Source organism: Pseudophryne corroboree, chromosome 3, assembly GCF_028390025.1.
Source record: "Pseudophryne corroboree isolate aPseCor3 chromosome 3, aPseCor3.hap2, whole genome shotgun sequence".
NCBI lineage: Eukaryota > Metazoa > Chordata > Amphibia > Anura > Myobatrachidae > Pseudophryne > Pseudophryne corroboree.
In genome coordinates this window covers 376,980,898-376,994,990 of record NC_086446.1, presented here as the reverse complement: position 1 = coordinate 376,994,990, position 14,093 = coordinate 376,980,898, and the positions used below count along the sequence as shown (strand labels likewise).

The 14,093-nt window shown below is 45.2% G+C and overlaps 1 protein-coding gene across 1 annotated transcript in view; it reads right to left on the bottom strand.

Moving 5' to 3' along the window:
* Positions 1 to 429: 429 nt before the first annotated feature.
* The window catches only part of ITGA2B (integrin subunit alpha 2b), a 131,615-nt gene continuing 117,951 nt past the window's right edge, over positions 430 to 14,093 (bottom strand). The window contains exons 25-30 of the mRNA XM_063963177.1: positions 9,747 to 9,896; positions 9,241 to 9,393; positions 7,261 to 7,374; positions 5,894 to 5,995; positions 2,925 to 3,047; positions 430 to 2,452 (exon numbers count right to left, since the gene is read on the bottom strand). Coding sequence (XP_063819247.1) covers positions 2,390 to 2,452; positions 2,925 to 3,047; positions 5,894 to 5,995; positions 7,261 to 7,374; positions 9,241 to 9,393; positions 9,747 to 9,896 — 705 coding nt within the window. The 3' untranslated portion in view covers positions 430 to 2,389. The remainder of the gene's footprint in view (positions 2,453 to 2,924; positions 3,048 to 5,893; positions 5,996 to 7,260; positions 7,375 to 9,240; positions 9,394 to 9,746; positions 9,897 to 14,093) is intronic.

The following is a 14,093-nucleotide window of genomic DNA, read 5'->3' as shown; positions in this document are numbered from 1 at the left end:
GAGGACGCTAGACAGCCATTAATAATACTCATGCAGCTTAAAAAAAAAAAAAAAAAAAAATTTATTTTTTAGTGGAGGGGGGTTTCTGGGTGCTCGGAACCCCCCCCCCCCCCTGGGTGCGCCACTACCCCTGTTGTATGCCTGCTTACTGCATGGCACCAACTACAAAGCTGAGTTCCTGTGCACGGAGGCGAGGTTATAGAGGGGGCGGCGCTAGGCATTCTGGGAAGAAGGTCAAAGCTTTGAGCCTGTTGGTGCCTCGGATCAAGATCCTACTCTACACCCCAATGTCATTCCCTGTGGAGCCCTGTGTACCCCGCAGCAGAAATCTAGCTGCCTCAGGTTACCCCATTATAGGCATTTCCATGATTACCACAGATGTACAAAACAATCCTTTATTTTAAAATACTTTATTATTTATTTACTCATACATTTATTAAAATCATAGTTGTAGGATTTCTGTAAAACTCTGGAAGACTCCAAAATTTGGGTGATACTCCTTAGAAAGGGAGCAACCAGTTCTTTATCTAGGGCACTGTGAGAAAATGAGGGTTGTGACAATATAGCTATGCCTCATTTCCTGTGACTAGAAGAGACTCCGAGACTAAGAAGTAATGGTCTGTCAGGAGATTGTGGTGGGAATTGTCATGTGGAATTGGATTACAGAAGTGTGCTGAACTGTGTTAGAACCTATTCTGTCAATAAACCCCGGTAGGTTTTTCATCTACCACCAAACTTGAGTGATTTGGAACCTGATATCTTCACAGGCACTTTCTTATCTGTCAAGTCATGCTGTAAAGCATCTTAAAGCTCTGCCCACCACAGTGAACGCGCCACTGAACACTACAGGGACAAGAGCAAGATGACAAAATTAGCATCATATACATTGCCACGCCCACTTGATGCAAATGACATACTGTAACAATCGAGCTACAACTCTTCTTTTCATACCCGCTCCCCCCCCCCCCCCATCTGCATTATACCTATAAAAGTCCTTAATCAAAACAGTAGACCAGCGATTTTCCACCGTTGTGCCGCGGCACACTAGTGTGCCGTGAGCGGCCTCCAGGTGTGCTGCGGCCAGCCAGAGATGCTCACCACCGCTGCCCGCCAGACATATCCATTGCCGCCTGCCAGCCAGAGACCCGCCGCCCGCTGCAATCAATAACCGGTTCGGGCAGCGCTGTGCAGTGTGCACTTCCGCGTGCGTAACTCATAGGTCACGCACGCCACGTCTCATTCCTGCCTGCAGTGCCTGCTCGCCCGCTGGCCACTCCACGTCTCATTCCTGCTTGGAGTGCCCGTCCGTCCACTGGCCACTGCAGCTCCATCCATGCTGCCATCTCAACTTTACATCTGCAGGTTTTACATTTAAAATAAAAAATGTATTTATTTATGTCAGCAATGTTTGGAATCACTGGGGGGATGGGGGGGGGGGGGGGGGGGAGAGAGAGAGGAGGAGAGGAGGGATGTGGACAGCAGCAATTATTATTGGGGCAGTGGGTGGAATTACTGGGGGGACAGTGTGTGGTGGAATTACTGGGGGAACAGTGTGTGGTGGAATTACTGGGGGAACAGTGTGTGGTGAAATTACTGGGGGAACAGTGTGTGGCATTATTAAGGAATAGATATGTTTTACTGACAAACGGCATGTTGGCTGTCAGTATACTAACAGCGGCATCACGTCTTTTTAATTACTGTGGGGGCCAATGTGTTTTTTTCCCGTGGCGCACTGATGGTGTGCCTTGGCAATTTAAAATTCTTATCTGTGTGCCGCGAGTTGAAAAAGGTTGAAAATCACTGCAGTAGAGTGTTACCTGGCTAATGGGCTATGCACAACTGAGGCAGGCATTTTTGGGTCTAAACGCCTATGCAAGAGAAAGCTTAAACAATGCAGCTCATTGATTCCTGCTTTGGTGATATCACTAGTTACAACTCAAGTAGATCATAAGGCTGGGTATTGTTAAATCCTCCACTCCTTAGCAGACAGGTACACTTTAGAAAGGAAATTCTATAACAAACTTTGATATTTGCAGTGTGGGGCTGTAATGACACAAACCATGTTGCCAAGCCTCTCACATTTGGCCAATGTATCTCCATTCCAGGATCTGCTGGAGTGGCAAATAGGAGGCTACTTTTCAAGCAACATGATCATGGTGTGAAACTCTAACCTCTCTGCTAAAATAACTATTATTTTAATGAACAAAAAACGAATACACATATCATAGCTATGTTCTGCATGGATGTAAAAGATGACAGCTCTGTTGGATACTACATTTTATTTTCTAGTTAGTGGATAAAATGTGACTAGCTGGTGTTGGTGGTAATAATAATAATAAACGAAACAATAAAAAACTACTTTTGTATATTATTAAGAGCAGGTCATCCTTTACTGGTTGGTTAACTCTTCCTGATCATCTGTCGGTGGTCGTGTCCTTCTGAAGAATCCAACCTATACAATCAGAAACAGATTTAGGATATAACAAATCATTGCTCGTGCTTGCTTTCTTATAGGGCCCATACACTACTGCGACATGTTCATCTCACATGTCGCAGGCGATCGCTGGCGAACACCCCGGCAGCCTCCCAGGTGGCAGGATCGTCAAAGATACATCATATGCTGTCCTTTTGCATACGATGTATCTTGGGCGATCCTGGGCGATCCCAGCCACGCCTGCGGGGTCGGACCAGAGTGAATTTGCAGCACATTCAATCTGGAGGATCCGATCCGATGCTCACAGGGCCGCGGATCGGATACACAGCCAAAATGCCCGATTTCACCCAATATATCTGTCCGAATGCCCGGATTGGGCTGAAATCGGGCATAATCGTTCTAGTGTATGGGTCCCTTTAGACTGGTTGCCTTGGGAACAAAAACAAAACAAAAAAACACAGCAAGGGATGGCACCCATTTTTCAACTCACCTTCCACATGACAAATATAAGCAATGCCAAGATTAGCAGCCCCCCAAGGATACCAAGGATGATCCACCACATAGGAATTTCTTTCTGCCCGTCAGGACTCACCCACTGAACCACAGTGTCAGCCTATGACAGGAAACAGATAGAGGTGACAGGAGTAAGTGGAATATAGCATTTATGCAATTTGTTTTACAAAACAGAGCCCTTTTGTCCTCTTCTTCCTCCATCACAATCCCTATTAGGGTTAATCCCTATAGAACTAATAGGCTGAATATTGATCCAGACCACAAATTGTCTGCCTTCACTTCTTACACCGTATTCAAATGGGATGTAGTTATGTGACCGGCGGTCAGGAGACTGTCGGTCACAATACGACCACTACATCCCGCTCGCTCTGAATCCCATTGGTCGGCATACTGACCGGCAGGAACTATTCCCACTCGTGGGTGTCCACGACACCCATAGAGTGGGAATAGAACCTGTGGCGAGCACAGCCAGCCAACGAGCCCACTGTGTAGCGAGCGCAGCGAGTCCGCAAGGGGCTTTGTTGCGCTCGCCCCTCGCCTGCCATCTCACAGCTGGGATCCCAGCGTCAGTATTGTGAGAAGCAGTCTCCTGACTGCCGGTCACACATACCCAGCCCATTCAGATACATGATATCTAGTAATTCAGTTAGAACTAATGATATTGTTGGATTGGAAGGCAAACAAGTACATTTGGTGATAAAGGTTTATTATGCCGCAAATGAACATTATAGGCACCACAGTATCAGTAGTAAATAGAATGGCAAAAAAGACAAACATTATTGAAATAAAATATTTATTGTTCATCATGGTTTTTAAAAATGGTTTAAAAAAGTGGAAGTAATGAGATTTGTTTAATTTACAGTGTTTTAGGCTGAGGGGGGATTAGGGTTAGGCTGCCGGAGGGGAAGGTTAGGCTTGGGGTAAAGGTTAAAATGCTCACCGGGATCCATCATTATTCTGTCAGGATGCCACTGATGGCATTCTGACCGTCGGGATGATGACTGCCAGGTTATTGATACAATTCTGCCAGGATAACCTGTCAGTGGGTCTGCAATAACTATCAATTTACTGCTGGGTTCTACCTCTGTGCAAGCACAGCCATTAGGCCAAAAGATTACAATAGTAGGGAGGGGAGGATCATGGAGGTTGGTGGGGAGGGATCAGATGATCTCTCTTTACTGATGCTCTACTCAATGTGCATTAGCTATCAGGGCTAAGGTCTGAAAAGCTACACTCTTTAGAGCTTTGTAAATTAGGTCAGACAGCAATTCTCACTGATAATATGTAGGACTGCAGTCTGCAGTGTATGTTTGCTTAACACAGGACACCTCAGAATGCACAGGGGGATATCAATATCAATCACAATGTAAGAATCAATAACATCTTCGTAGGAGAAAGAATCCCAACAGTGGACTGTTGGCATCTTCGGTGGGATCTGCAGGACTGGAGAAGCAGGGCATAAAAGGTGAGAGACCACTGTTTATTTTATCATATTTTGTGAGCAACATAAAATGCCAGATTTTACATTTTGGGCAATTATACTTTTATACGCCTAAACACAGCAATAAAATAATTTACAGATCACCAATGTACTCCTCACTCTCACACAACCTTGATAAACATATTGATGATTATTATAACAAAGTATCAGAATACAAAATTTGACAAAACCAGAATCTCTAATACTCAACCCCTTTCCAAATCTGTATGGTATGGGAAACCTCCAAGGAATAAACAAATGAGTCTCAAAAACACTTTAGAGCAGGCATTAATGGATTTCATGATACCATTCTACTAGTGTACCCATCTAGCACATATGGCAGTGACTTTTGCTCCGCATAATACTATTACTTTGGAGAAACAGAAATCAACTTTCTAGTTCTTACCTCTAATCCCTCTGGACTCTTGCCAAACCTCACATACTCTCCATCTTAAATTGCATGCCAATACTAAAGGGCCCCATACACTACAACGATATGTCTGAGGCTGAAGTCGGAGGCGATTTCCCTTGAACTCTCCCGGGAGCTTCCCGGCTGTGGTTCCATACGATTTGGTACATTTTGCATGCGATATATCGTATGCTATCCCAGCCATGCCTGCGGGAACCAACATATCACGAGTGCAGCACTAACGATCTAGGGGAGCCGATCCGACCCTCACGGGAACGCGCATTGGATCAGATCGGATACACCTCCAAAATGCCCGATTTCACCCGATATATCAGCCTGAATGCCCGAAATTGGATGAAATCGGGCATTACAATTCTAGTGTATGGGGCCCTTTAGATTTGCATTGAAAATATGGGCTTATATTTCTAAATCCAACCTTTCAACTCCCACCTCACCTTTTACTTCTATGTGGGACAACCCTAGCTTCCTCCTGGGTGGTACACCTGGGTTGAGTCCTTGATTAAGGTTTAGATTCGTACAGGGACACCAGGAGATGTGTGATTTTGTACTTCTGTATCTTTATTGCACAAACAGGAGACTTTACAAAAGGAACAAAAAAATCTGCTGTAACAGAAGCATACTGTAATCTGTGGGTGTCCCTTAGGGTGTGAATCATTGCATGGCTTGCTTCACTATTACTATTCCTAATCATAGTCCACGTGAATGTTAAGGTATTAAAAAGTTGAACTTTAATTTTTTTTGTAAAAGACTCATGTCGACCTTTTCCTGTGTCAACAATTGCCATGTTGACCTTTTGACAATGTCGACATTTTTGTCCAAGTCGACCTAATGCATGCCGATCAAGAGTGGTCGACCGTAGTACTGTCAACCTTTCATATGGATCCCTGTCCTATAACAGAATACTTTCCTAACTTGTATTTATAATAATCTGGACCATGTCAGATTATCTGTTACGGTCTTGCCCTACTTCGACTTTTTGAGGGATTTGTCTCAGTTTGAATTATAAATACTAATAAACTAAAAGGAAATAACTTACAAATGTTTCGGTAGCTATCAAGGCTGCAGGCTGGATTCTGTAAGGAACACCCATCACCTCGAAGTACCCTCGGGAACGTAGAGTGATCTGCTGCTGTGGTCTCTGCGTGGTGGGAAAGGGAAAATTAAGGACCAGACAATGTGGTTAATTTACTAAGGTGGGAGTTTTTTTTAGAACTGGTGATGTTGCCCATAGCAATCAATCAGATTTTATCTATTATCTTGTAGAGACAGCTAGATAAATGTTAAGTAGAATCTGATTGGTTGTTATGAGCAACATCACCAGTTCTAAAAAAAAACCTCACACCTTAGTAAATTTACCCCATAATGTTCTTAAGATCAACTGCAGCTATTTAGTCAGCTTTCTGAACTATTACAGGCGCTAGAGTCAAGCATACTAAACCATTAATAATCAAATGTTTGCAGTCTTGTTCTATCTAGATCATTGTTCTCAATTAGCATTGTAGAACAGGGCATTTATCAAGAGGTTTTACTAGTGAGTGGTCTTTATACCAGAAGGAGAACACAAATTACCTTTGTGGATAAGCAGCAGGTTACATTATAAGATCAGAGCTACAGCATGGAAGGGCCAAGACAGAGCAAACAATAGAATACCCTGTTATTAGGGGTCATTCCGACCCGATTGCTCGCTGTAGTTTCTCGCAGCGCAGCATTCGGGTCGGAACTGTGCATGCACCGGCACAGCAGTGCGCCGGCGCATGGCAGCCGTTGTTGCCTAGCGATCGCCTCTGAAGCAGAGGCGGTCGCTAGGCGGGAGGGGAGTGGACGGCGGCGATAAGCCGCCGTTTAGGGGAGTGGTCCGGCCAACGCAGGTGTGGCTGTACCGTTGGGGGAGGGGGGGGGGGCGGTCCGCGGCAGCTGCGTGACGTCACACACAGCCGCTGCGGGCTGGGGAGCGACGAGTAGCTCCCGGCCAGCACACTAAAGCTGCGCTGGTCGGGAGCTACTCTTGAAGTGTAAAGGCATCGCTGCTGTGCGATGCCTTTTCACTTCTGCGGAGGGTGGCCCAGCATGGACATGTGGGACAGACTAGCCCTGTGCTGGGCGTCCCCCCGCATGTCAGTGTGAATGATCGTAGCTGTGCTAAATTTAGCACAGCTACGATAAACTCGGAATGACCCCCATTGAGTAGTGAAGCTGGTAAGCAGACACAACCATCTAACCTCAGACTAACCTGTTACATCAATACCCTTCTCACACGGCCACTAGACTAGAAGGTACTTGGGAAATGTTTATACTTTGTTGTAATGCGATATGTGACCCCATTGAGACCTGCATGTAGCCTCTGAGCTGCTACTTGCTCACCATTGTTGTAGATGGTAGCAGGGATGCCAAACCTTCTCTCACCTTTAAGAAGCTGGACACCCAGAGAATAGATTGAAGTTTCACTGTTGCTCTCTCCCCCTTTTCCATATTTTGTATGAAACATTCTATTTGCCAGCAACGTGAATCACTACAATTCTGAAACACACAAAAAAAAAAAAAAAATTTAGCCAATAGTTTGTTTTTTCCCATTCACGTCATCGACTGTATGGTCTTACTTACTGTAGATGAGGTCTCTGAGGGTTTATGCAGCCCATCATGGCTGAATTTGTATTTACAGAGCGCCTGCTGCTAAAGGACCGGCACTGAATTACTTGGGCAGTGTTGGGCACCAGTCTTTTCTTGTAGATATTAAGATTAATTGCTGTTGAAATGCAGTGCGACTTCTGCAACTGATTGTATCTTTACTTACTGCACATACTGGGACGGTTTCAAAGTTGTGCACAAGTCCGCTTTGATTTCTTACACCAAGGATAGTGCTGGTGGCAATCCACTAACAGTGATGACAGGGGATGTAGTTATGTAGTTATGTGACAGACGGTCACATAACCTCCTCTTGCACCCCGAACACTAACAAGACCGACGGTCGGCATGCCGACTAGAAGGGACTATTCCCACTCGTGGGCGTCCACGACACCCATAGAGTTCGAATAGAACCTGTGGCGCTGCGCTCGCCCCCCTCCCCGCTAGCATTCTGCGCCCGGTATTCCGGCGTCAGGATGCTGACCGCCGGAATCCTGGCCAGAACCAGATGACAGCTACGTGTATGAGTACTGTAGATTTGAGTGGTGCCGTTGCATAAATGCAGCTAACTCTGAATACAGCCAAATATTTGCATTTATTACCAAGCATACAAGGCAATCAGTTTGCGTTCAACTTACTGATAATTAGCCCAGAAGATTACCACTTGATGCCATTACATTTAAGTTGGAAAGAACAGTGTTTATTTGTTATATGGATGAGATCTCCTTCAGGCTGTTTAATTTGGTCAGTCCTACTTACTAAGTACCCTTATTTAGATATGCTTAAGGATCGATTCAATTAGCCATGAACCCCAAAGTATGCATTTACAACTGTGTGAAAATGTCAGCAATGGCACCTCAACTCGCCCCCGTCACGCAAATGTCTGTGTGCAGCCCTGTGCAAAACATTGTGGAGTTTGGCATTAGCAGCTGACACCATCTTCATGTGGGATCCAGTCCAAATCCCGACGCCGGAATCCCGAACAAAGGTTTGCTCGGGTTGTGGACAGGTAAGCTTGGGTGGGCTAGGTTTAGGCTGTGGGGGAGGATTAGAGTAAAGTTCTGGCCAAGGGAGGGTTAGGGTTAGGCTGCGGGGATGGGGGGGTGTTCAGGTTTAAGCACCCCCAAGGAGGGTTAGGCTGCGTGGGAGGGAGGGATAGGTTTAGGTTGTGGGAATGGGGGTTAAGCCTAGGCACCACCTGAGAGGGTTAGGCTGCGGGGTGGGTGGGGGAGGGGGTTGGGTGGGAGGTTAGGGTGCGGAAAGGCAGGATTAGAGTTAGGGGGGCATTGGGGAAAGGTAAGTATACTTACCTAGCCCCTGTCGGGAATCTCATCATCGGGATGCCACGGTTGGTCTTCTGACCACTGGCATTTCAACTGCCAGCATTGATACCCATCCCATTCATATGGCATCAGCCCATGGTAAATTGTCTTTTAGCAGCAATGTAATCTACCGTGTATGTACAAGTCATCCTATGTTTGTTTACGTGATGAATTTAATGGAAAACATCTTCATTATCATTAAATTTAATTTTCTTTCTAAAAACACAGGAATATTTCACTATAGCAGCTTCCAATGACCACAGTGCAACATTATAGAATCTACTGTATGTGTAGATCATGATACATTTACAATTGACCATTTTCTTTTACAATTGCATTTCTTTGGTTTGTTTAGTTTCAGTTTTTAGAGTGTCAGTTCCAGTACTCATTTATATGATAGGAAGAATACTGTGTTCCGATATTTGCCATCTATATTTACCACCAGGATGGGACCAATTGCTTTGGAGGTTTGGTTCCCACTCTCTCTGCTCCCAGTGACCTGTTCACCTCTTGCCACGTCTCTCTTACTCAGCTTACGGCCATCTGACTTCTTGTAGTTGACAGGTGCTTCAGTTACCCCCATGAGGTCCAGCTGAGAAGAGTGAAGGATCATTATATTTCAATGTAAGAATGGGTATTAACAAAAGGATGGCAAACCTATGTCAATTATTTGGCATTTACAGTCCAGAGCAATAAAAAATAAAATAAAATAAAAACATGAAGGAATGAGAGAATCTCAAGGTTTGAGGCAATATTAGGGAGTTTCAGTTTGCTGGAAAGATCCGGAAATTTATAGAACACAATGAATAATGCACATGATAATTTGTGGAACCTTACAGTAATGTTTCACTTTGACAGACTCCTTTATATCATGTGGAAATAGGAGATGAAACTGACAAGGTAACAAGCTTTAGGATAAGGACAGAACAAAGATGTTCAAGTGACCTGTAGAAAATTGATGTTTGAAAGGTTGGTACACCGCATATTATTATCAGTCTTCAAAAGCAATGGGTACAGGAATAGGTCATCTTCATAGTTCTCAGGACTTTGGACAACGAACTTGACATGGACAGTGCCTGGACCAGCATTGTGCAACTAGCAAAAAACATGGAGTGGATATGAGGTCAATATAATCAAAGGATAATGATGTCCACAAGCATTAAATAAGATCACAACACATGGACTGAATTTTTACCTTTTGACAAATAGCTTTTATCAAAGCACAAGCTAGACATATACAGTATGAGTACACAATATATAACTATATCATATTAGTGCCATTAAAGCAGTTACAGTGTATTGCTTACCGCTGGACATTTATGAGTAAACATTTTAAGCTGCAAACAAACCCAATGGACAAAAGAAGAACCATGTGAGGCAAGTATTTGTGCTTGTACACACTTGTTATCCCTGCACCGGTGATCTAGCCTTTCTGAGCTGCATTTTCTGCTTAATGAATGGAGCAAACTGCATGGTTTGTTGGCCCTTATGAAAAAAGGACTGACCGTACATACAAATGCATTCTGAGTGGTCAGACAGCTGCAAAACAATGAGACATGCCACATTTCTGAGTTCTTCCCAGCAATCAATTTGAAAATGAATGTGCCGAACACTGTCAAAGTCTTATCCATTGGAATCAATGATCCCTATTTGCAGAATCAGTTAAACTAGGTGAGTGGCACTCACATTGAATGTACCTTTTTCATGAGCTTATGTGCATAATTTAGCACTGAGTGGTGGTGCACTTCTCTGTACCTGGTTTTGTTGGGCATAGTCAACATGGGCAAATAGTCGACACATAAAAATTGTAGACACGGGACAGGTCGACACAGATTTTTGTTTTTGGAGTCATTTTTTCTGTAACATGACCAGGAACCCCAATTAGTGTACTGCGTCCCCTTGCATGCTGTGGGTAAGGTTCCTCGCTCCGCTACCACTGCGCTCAGCACAGGTTACTATTCCCAGTCGTAGTCTACGTGGATCATAAAGTATGAAAAAGTAAATGTTTTTTTAAAGCCATGTCGACCTTTTCACGTGTCGACCTGTCATGTGGCGACCATTTTCATGTGTCGACCATTTGACAATGTCGACCATGTCAATGTCGACCAATAGTGGTCGACCTAATGACTGTCGACCTAAGTAGTGACGACCTGCCAAACGGATACCGATCAAAGGGGAGGGGGAGGGGGGACAGTGTGATTAGGAGGTGTGACCACAAGTGCAGCATTTATGTCACTCGTTGTTACATTAAAAAGGAAATATGATCCTATAACTAAGGGCTGCAGGAGCCATTTAGTTACTAGTAGTTGTTTTTTTTTTTAAATCTTTTTATTCAATTCTCCCTTGGATAAGGAGTCCTAGTGACATATAATTAGTGTCTTCTCAGCATGTACAATGTAACTTCCATGATTCTCTCTTGTATTTATAAATCACTGTACTGTATCCTATAAAAAGATTAATGTATTGTATATTTGATAACATTCCCAGTTACTTAATTTCCTTATGAAGAATATGGAATGCCAGAAACTGTTGATATTAATTTGATCTTTCTTGTAACATTTATTGCTTCAATAAAACCATTTTTTTAACAAGGAAATATGAGGGGGTTGGTTAGTTACAAAACAAAGCAAATAATTACACCTCTGATATGATGTATATTCTAAGATACTTAGTTAATCATGCCATCTAGAAAACACACACTATATGACACTATAATTAATCAGCAATAATAGGATTTTGGTACTTACCGGTAAATCCTTTTCTCCTAGTCCGTAGAGGTTGTTGGGGACTCCAAAAGGACCATGGGGTATAGACGGCATCCGCAGGAGCTTGGGCACACTGAAAAGACTTAAACTGGGTGTGAACTGGCTCCTCCCTCTATGCCCCTCCTCCAGACCTCAGTTATAGGAACTGTGCCCAGGAGAGACGGACATTTCGAGGAAAGGATTTTTGTGTAAACTAAGGGCTACAAACATACCAGCCCACACCACAACCATACCGTACAACCGGAGTAACAGTAAACCAGATAACAGTATGAAAAAACAACAGCAACAAGCTGAAACCAGAAATACACAACCCGTGTATAAACTAAGTGAACCGACAAGAGAACACTGCAAGAAACAGTCCGCACTGGGATGGGCGCCCAGCATCCTCTACGGACTAGGAGAAAAGGATTTACCGGTAAGCACCAAAATCCTATTTTCTCTTACGTCCTAGAGGATGCTGGGGATTCCAAAAGGACCATGTGGTTTATACCAAAGCTCCAGACCGGGCGGAGGAGTGCGGACGACTCTGCAGCACCGACTGAGCAAACGCAAGGTCCTCATCAGCCAGGGTATCAAACTTATAGAACTTGGCAAAAGTGTTTGAACCCGACCAAGTAGCCGCTCGGCAGAGCTGTAAAGCCGAGACGCCCCAGGCAGCCGCCAAAGACGAGCCCACCTTCCTGGTAGAATGGGCTTTCACCGACTTCGGCACCGGTAATCCGGCCGAAGAATGAGCCTGCTGAATCGTACTACAAATCCAGCATGCAATAGTCTGTTTTGAAGCAGGATGACCAATCTTGTTGGAAGCGTACAGGACAAACAGTGCCTCAGTTTTCCTGGCAACCGCCGTACGGGCGACATAGATCTTCAACACCCTCACAACATCCAGAGACCTTGGAACTGTCCCAGCATCCCTGGCCACCGGTACCACAATAGGTTGATTAATGTGAAACGAGGAGACCACCTTTGGTAAAAATTGTTGACGAGTCCTCAATTCTGCCCTATCCGAATGAAAGACCAAGTACGGCCTTTTATGAGATAAGGCCGCCAACTCAGACACCCGCCTGGCAGAAGCCAGTGCCAACAACATGACTACCTTCCAGGTGAGAAACTTCAACTCAACCTTACGCAAAGGCTCAAACCAGGAAGACATGAGAAACTGTAAGACCACGTCCAGATCCCATGGGGCCACAGGAGGCACAAATGGAGGATTGATATGCACATCTCCTTTCACGAACATCTGAACCTCTGGGAGGGCAGCCAGTTCTTTTTGAAAGAAAATAGACAATGCCGAAATCTGCACCTTGATGGAGCCCAACTTCAGGCCTGCATCCACACCAGCCTGCAAAAAGTGGAGAAAACGCCCCAAATTAAATTCTTCCGCAGGAGTCTTCTTAAACTCACACCAGGAAACATACTTCTTCCAAATATGGTGATAATGCTTCGCCGTAACCTCCTCCCTAGCCCTGAGGAGAGTAGGTATGACCTCTCCTGGAATACCTTTACAAGCTAAGATCTGGCGCTCAACTTCCATGCTGTCAAACGCAGCCGTGGTAAGTCTGGAAACACGCATGGACCCTGCAACAACAGGTCCTCTCTTAGAGGAAGCGGCCAAGGATCTTCCACTAGTAATTCCTGAAGATCCGGATACCAGGCCCTTCTTGGCCAATCTGGAACTACGAGAATCGCCTGAACCTTTGCTCGCCGAATGATCCCCAGTACCTTTGGAATGAGAGGAAGTGGAGGGAACACATACACCGACTTGAACACCCACGGAGACACCAGGGCATCCACCGCACTGGCTTGGGGGTCCCTTGACCTGGAACAATACCTCGGAAGCTTCTTGTTGAGACGAGACGTCATCATGTCTATCAGAGGGAGTCCCCAACACTTTGTCACTTCTGCAAACACCTCTTGATGAAGAGCCCACTCTCCCGGATGGAGATCGTGTCTGCTGAGGAAGTATGTTTCCCAGATGTCTACTCCCGGAAGGAAGACTGCTGACAGGGCGCTCAGGTGTTGTTCCGCCCAGCGAAGGATTATTGTGGCCTCCGCCATTGCCGCTCTGCTCCTTGTGCCACCCTGACGGTTGATATGTGCCACCGCTGTGATCTTGTCTGACTGTACCAGGACAGGTCGACCCTGAAGAAGGCTTCTTGCCTGTAGCAGGCCGTTGTAAATGGCTTTTAACTCGAGAACATTTATGTGGAGACCCGCTTCCTGGAACGACCATCTTTCCTGGAAGTTCCTGCCTTGGGTGACTGCACCCCAGCCCCGGAGACTCGCATCTGTCGTCAGAAGTACACAATCCAGGATACCGAACCGGCGTCCCTCTAGGAGGCGAGACCCTTGTAGCCACCACAGGAGGGAAATTCTGGCTCTGGGAGATAGACTTATCTTCCGGTGCAAGTGCAGGTGAGACCCGGACCATTTGCTCAGCAAGTCCCACTGAAACACCCGGGCATGAAACCTGCCGAACGGAATGGCTTCGTACGTCGCCACCATCTTCCCCAGAACGCGCGTACAT